Here is a 710-nt window from a genome sequence, read left to right as displayed (position 1 = left end):
ACCGTGGAGACAGCAGCAATATCATCAAGTAATAATAATGACTATATTTATAATAAAAAAAGCAATCATAACAAATACGGACAATGATGATAAAAAGAAAAGACAATAGCAATCAGCATCCTGCTTATAATATTATAATTACCGTATGAAATCCATCATAATAATAACAATAACAAATATAACGTCCAGGGAATGATAAAACTCTTGGGTTTGTTTAATGAAAGAATAATGTTTCGACCTCCACTCTTCCCTAGAATCAGAATATAGCCACTATTTCAAAGCAAATTTATCAGGTGAAAAAGCCACAATCATCAAATTATCGTAAAACAAACAATAAACGAAAAGGAGGAATAGAAAGAAAGAAGAAGAAAAAAAAAGGACGAGAGGAATAGAAAGGAACAGAAAGAAAAAAGGACGAATGAAAATAAAAATTGTCAATTCGCTTACTAGATATTCCTTGTGTTTCTCTAATACGTCTTCATATTTCTTTTCAAGACTTTTTAATGACTCTTCTGTTTTCTCCATTCCCGGGGCTTTAGTGGCCTTTTCGTCTGTCCTTATTTCATCCATATTTGCTTCAGTTACGCCGTTATTTATTTCCAAGAGTAAGCAGGTCTGAACTTCACAGAAAGCTGGCGAATTTTTGGAATTACTTGGAGGTTTAAATATCATTGAGGAAAACTTAATGATTTGAAACGATGTTCGAGGTC

The 710-nt window shown here is 32.4% G+C and overlaps 1 protein-coding gene across 1 annotated transcript in view; it reads right to left on the bottom strand.

The window, feature by feature from the left end:
* The window catches only part of LOC119591834 (ninein-like), a 5,305-nt gene extending 4,685 nt beyond the window's left edge, over positions 1–620 (bottom strand). The window contains exon 1 of the mRNA XM_037940579.1: positions 448–620. Within this exon, the coding sequence (XP_037796507.1) occupies positions 448–570 (123 nt within the window). The 5' untranslated portion in view covers positions 571–620. The remainder of the gene's footprint in view (positions 1–447) is intronic.
* Between the last annotated feature and the right edge of the window lie 90 nt (positions 621–710).

This window comes from Penaeus monodon, chromosome 29, assembly GCF_015228065.2.
Source record: "Penaeus monodon isolate SGIC_2016 chromosome 29, NSTDA_Pmon_1, whole genome shotgun sequence".
Lineage (NCBI taxonomy): Eukaryota > Metazoa > Arthropoda > Malacostraca > Decapoda > Penaeidae > Penaeus > Penaeus monodon.
This window is presented reverse-complemented; position numbering and strand designations above follow the sequence as displayed.